Source organism: Arachis hypogaea, chromosome 12 (genome assembly GCF_003086295.3).
Source record: "Arachis hypogaea cultivar Tifrunner chromosome 12, arahy.Tifrunner.gnm2.J5K5, whole genome shotgun sequence".
NCBI lineage: Eukaryota > Viridiplantae > Streptophyta > Magnoliopsida > Fabales > Fabaceae > Arachis > Arachis hypogaea.
The window spans coordinates 84,964,698-84,969,971 of NC_092047.1; the positions used below are offsets into that span (position 1 = coordinate 84,964,698).

The 5,274-nt window shown below is 31.9% G+C and overlaps 1 protein-coding gene across 1 annotated transcript; it reads left to right on the forward strand.

Annotated features, from left to right (window-relative positions):
* Window positions 1-1,965: 1,965 nt before the first annotated feature.
* LOC112730191 (uncharacterized) lies at window positions 1,966-3,226 on the forward strand. The gene is made up of 3 exons (XM_025780290.1): window positions 1,966-2,379; window positions 2,462-2,687; window positions 2,769-3,226. The coding sequence occupies exons 1-3, from the start codon at window positions 1,966-1,968 to the stop codon at window positions 3,224-3,226; spliced, it is 1,098 nt and encodes a 365-aa protein (XP_025636075.1).
* The last annotated feature ends 2,048 nt before the right edge of the window (window positions 3,227-5,274 follow it).

The following is a 5,274-nucleotide window of genomic DNA, read 5'->3' on the forward strand; positions in this document are numbered from 1 at the left end:
TATTATTATTATTATTATTATTATTATTTTCCTACCATTTCTCGTTCCTTTTGATAACTATGGTAAGACGTGTGTGGCTAAAATGGTGAGACTAGGCTATTTGATAGCTTTACGAACAGCGAAAAGAAAAAAAAAAGGATTACTAAAAATAGAGATTATGCTAAATAATTAATAATTTTTTTAAATAATATAAATAATAAATTTTAAAATTAATTTTAATTTAAATAAAATACATTACATTTTAAATTATTTATTTAAATTTTAATATTAAAATAATTATTTATATATCTAATAAATTAAATATATAATATATTTATTATTCATATTATTTAATATTTTTATTGTCTATCTATATTTTTTTCTAAAAAATAAGAATAACAACGATATGCTAATACGAAAACCAGAACTATCACGGTGGAATTGGTCAAAATGATAAATACCTTTCTTCCTTAACCAACCAATTATTTGGGTTTTGAATCTCAAGAACGGAAAGGAACAATCCTAGTTGAATCAATGGTAGTTGCAAAAATGAAGATGATCCCACCAGACCAAATATTCTTTGCTCGTTCAACTCCTGTGTATAACTCTGAAGAAGGAGCATGCTTTCTTTGAAGCATGACAAAAAAATACAAGGAGGATTCAAAGTTCAAACGCATAAAAAACGAAAAACAAAAAGGGAAACACAACTCACAAAATAATCAGTTACTCCAAAAGATTTATGTAACCGACACCGACAAAATACAAATCAGCATTTTTAGGTATTGTTTGTTTGGATTGAAAACCAGTGGAAAGAAAATAAGAGGAAGGAAGTAAGAGGGAAAACATTTATTTTCCCTTGTTTGTTTAGAATGAAATTTTTAATGGAAAACTCAAATAGTGTAAAATCTAGAGTGGGTCCCACCTAAAATTTTTCTTTCCAATCCTGGACAGAAAACTGAAGGAAAAAGGAAACCCAACAGCGCTATCTCATATTTGCCCTTTTATAAAAAAAAGAGAACAAGAAATACGCAAGAGTTCTTCTCCAAGCATGGCGAAATTGAGAGGGACATAGAAGCATTCAAGCTCTGTTTTCACCATAAAATCAAGAGTGCATTTCTTCTTCAACTTTGCTGTTAGTATCAACATTGTACTACAAGCATTCTCAATCTAACCTTACACAAACAGGTTAGGGTTCTACAATCTCTGATGTGAAAAAGTTGTCATTTTTCTTCTTTTCTTCATATGTGAAACGACTTCTGCAGTATGAAATCTGTGGTAGTTCTTGAAATTTTTTATCTTTAATTTGTATTGATAGCTTTGTTGTTTCTATCTTTTTATTTTATTCTTTCTTTTTTATGTTGAGCTACGGTGCCTTGTGATTTGAGTGCGTTACTTTGTTCTGTTGTGTCATAACTAAGAAATCAAAAGTTGTGATACTAAAAAATCCAGAACCTTTTAAATCTGTTGGTTACAAAGAAAATGTTAGGGTTTTATCTATTTCAGATATGGGTAATCTTTTGTACATGCACATTGTTTATTCCGTTGTTGTTAATGTTAAGTTTTGGCTTTTGTACCCCAAAAATGATATTGCAAGATCTAAATTTAAAATTCATTAAATATAGAAAAAAATTACTTTTCATTCAGTGTTTGCTTTAAACATGTTTGGTTAATTTTGTAGTTTCAGCATGTAATACACGTTGGTGATGAAGATTGGAAGTTGTTTTACTGCATAATTTTAACTGTAAGCACGGCATGGAAAATATTTTTTTTGATGATTTTCCCTTATTCCAAATATGCAATCCTATTCTGGTTGAAAATCAAGAGCATGCATCAGATGTTTCTATAGGTAACCAGAGACTTATAAATAGCATTGAGAGTCAAGAACATTTGTTAAATGTTCTCAAAGAAAATTGGGAGAGGGATAAGAAACTTAGTACAATAACAATGCTGTGTTATACTGTCCACATGTTATATTTTCTTAAAGTGATGGCTAAGAAAGTTGACAAACCCATAAGAGATCACATTATTGGGAGAGAAGAGATTCGAACCACTTTGTTACGACAGTTGCGCGAAACTAATAGGTGTCGTGATATTTTACGAATGAGCTCACATGCCTTTTTAGAGTTATGTGCAAAATTAAGAGCAACCGGTCATGTGAAGGATACTATACATGTCACAGTTGAGGAGCAAGTAGCTAGATTCTTATATATTATAGGTCATAATGTTAAAAATAGAACCATTTCATTCTTCTTCCACCGGTCTGGAGAAACAATCAGTCGTAATTTTCATGCTGTTCTAAGAGCTGTAATCTCACTTGAAGAAGAGTTTCTTCAGCAACCTTCCGGAACAACCATTCCATCAGAGATTCTTCGAAGCAATAGATTTTATCCATATTTTAAGGTATGATTAGTTGTACATTGAATTAGAAAATCATAATTAGTATATAAAACAACTTTTCTTTTTAATTAAGTTATATGTACAGGACTGTATTGGAGCCATTGATGGAACACATGTCAGAGTCAAGGTTCCAATAGCTGATCAACCTAGATTTCGTGGAAGAAAAGAATGGCCAACTCAGAATGTACTTGCTGCGTGTGGCTTTGATATGAGATTCACATATGCTTTAGCAGGATGGGAAGGCACTGCATCTGACTCTAAAGTTCTTAAAAGTGCACTATCAAGGGATGATAGGCTCAAAATTCCAAGAGGTTTATCTATTAAAAAACTTTGACATGTTTAAATAAAGTGGTGACATCTAAAGTATAGTATTTCTATATGATTTTTTTTAGGCAAATTTTATTTTGGGGATGCTGGATTCATGCTTAAACATGCTCTAATAACTCCATATCGAGGCGTAAGATACCATTTAAAGGAGTTTGCTGGACGTGAACCTGAAAATGCATATGAATTATTTAACCTTCGTCATTCTTCGTTACGAAATGTGATCGAAAGATCCTTTGGAGTTTTGAAAAAAAGATTTGCAATTATAGCAGGTGGTACAGAACCTTATTATGACGTAGAGGTTATGGTTGACATTGTCCTAGCATGCATTATACTCCACAACTTTTTAATGGGTGTAGATCCTGACCAACACTTAATTTCTCAAGTGGATCGAGAATTACAAAATAATAATCCAGAAGCCACTAATGAAGAAAGAGAAGAAGTAAATGAAGATTACCGGCGAGGTGCAGCGCTTAGGGATAACATGGCGGCTCAAATGTGGGCTGACTATCAAATTGAAAGATGAGACTTATTTGAACCTTCATCCTTATGAAGGGGAATGAAATTTTTTGAACCAAAGTGAATGTAATGTGTGAATATCATGTGAATGTTAGGACTATTATGTGTCAAACTAATATTTTCAAAGGTGTAATACTCATGAGTATTGTGAAAAGCATGATATTACTATGTATGAAGTGTGTAGTTGAAACATTCACTTATGATGATAATTATTTTTTAAAATTAATTAAATTACTTGTATTATAGGAATTACTTCTAAAGGTAATGTTCTTGGTTAATTGATGAATTCATCATTAACACTTTTTATATTATTATTTCATTGAAGTTAATTTATAGAAGATTGTTTTTATAATTTAGCTCTTAATTTTTCAGGTTAAGACCAAATGGCAAAGAAGATGGCATCTCAAGGTGACACATCAATCAAAGACAATTTAAGGTGGACTGAGGAAATAGATGCAGCTTTTCTTGATGCTTTGATTGAGGAATGTAGTAAAGGAAACAGAGTTGAGGGCACTTTTACAACAACTGCATATGACAACGTTCTTGCAACTCTAAAAGCTTCATTCGGGAACCATCTTCGTAAAGATAATCTTAAGAATAGACTGAAGACTTTGAAGGATCACTTTGGAGTTTGTTACGATCTCTTTCATAACTTAAGTGGATTTTCATGGAACCCAGAAACCAAACTCTTTACCGCTGAACCTGAAGTTTGGGCGGATTTAATTAAGGTAATTAATTTCATGATAAGTTGTTACTAAAGTCTATAGATACCTTTGCGCATGATAAGTTGTAGTATGAAATTATTTTGACCTGTGATTTTAAATGATTAAAATTCTTTACAAGTGTCAAATTTATGTGGCAAATTATGCTTCCTTGATCTAAAAAATTTTAACAAATAACTAATATGTGAGGACTAGATTTTCATGAAGCTATTGCTCTTGTATATACTTATTTATGAAACTATTCACAAATTAAGAAAAGAAAACCGTATAATTAAATTACATATATGTATCTATTTTTTATATAGGCAAGACCAGATGCAAAAAAGTGGATGCGAACTCCCATCAAACACTATGATAAATTGTATTTTATATACGGTCAAGACAGAGCTACTGGAAATATTGCTGGAAGTGCCAAAGAAAGAAATAAAAGTATGGCCAAGATGAAGGAAACAATTAATTTGAACGAAGATGAATACCAGGGGTTTGACTGTGAGTGGAATGATTGGCAACCTACTACTCATTCAACTAGCTTTGTTGCAGAGGAGAGTCCTGATTTAGGTAACTCAAACCAATCTAATGGAACACAAGGGAATCATAGAGGTTCTAAGCGTAAAGCACCAATGAGTGGTTTATTTGAAGCTGATATGGAACGAATGAGTAAAGGTATTCAAGGATTGACAGATATGTTGAAGGATGGGAATAATTACTATGATAAATCACTTGACATTGCTTCGAAGCAAGCGTTAACAGCTGAAAGGCAAGCTGAAACAGCTGAGAAACAAGTTATGCTAGCAGAAAGACAAGTTCTGATAGCTGAAGAACAAATTCAAGTTGCCAAGATCCAAGCTCAAGCTGTTGAGAGAGGAATTACATTCCTAGAACAAAGTAGAGCTCGAATTTACTCTGAAAATGATGTGTATAACGAGCTAAAGAAATTGGGTGTTGTCAAAGAGATCTTTTGGAGTTGCTACCGTTTTCTCTGTAGAGATGAAAGAGCAAAACGAGAATTTTTTGGTGTTCCCTTTGAAGATCACCACGGTGCATTATATGACTTAATGAAAGAAGCTGGTGCAATTTAAGAGGAACGCAATCAGTAATGGTAACATATATTTTGTGCATGTTTATGATTTTAGGATTTAATGTTGTATAATCTTAGTAGAGCCTCTATATTTTGTAATTAATATACTCATGAGAGTCTTAAAAGAGGCTTATGGTTGGTATATGCTTATGTATTTTGAATATGAAGTTATATATCTTGGATATTGACTGAAGTATATATTTAATGCATCAAGAATTTCATATTATAATATTAGTGTTGTTGTAGTTGCTCTTT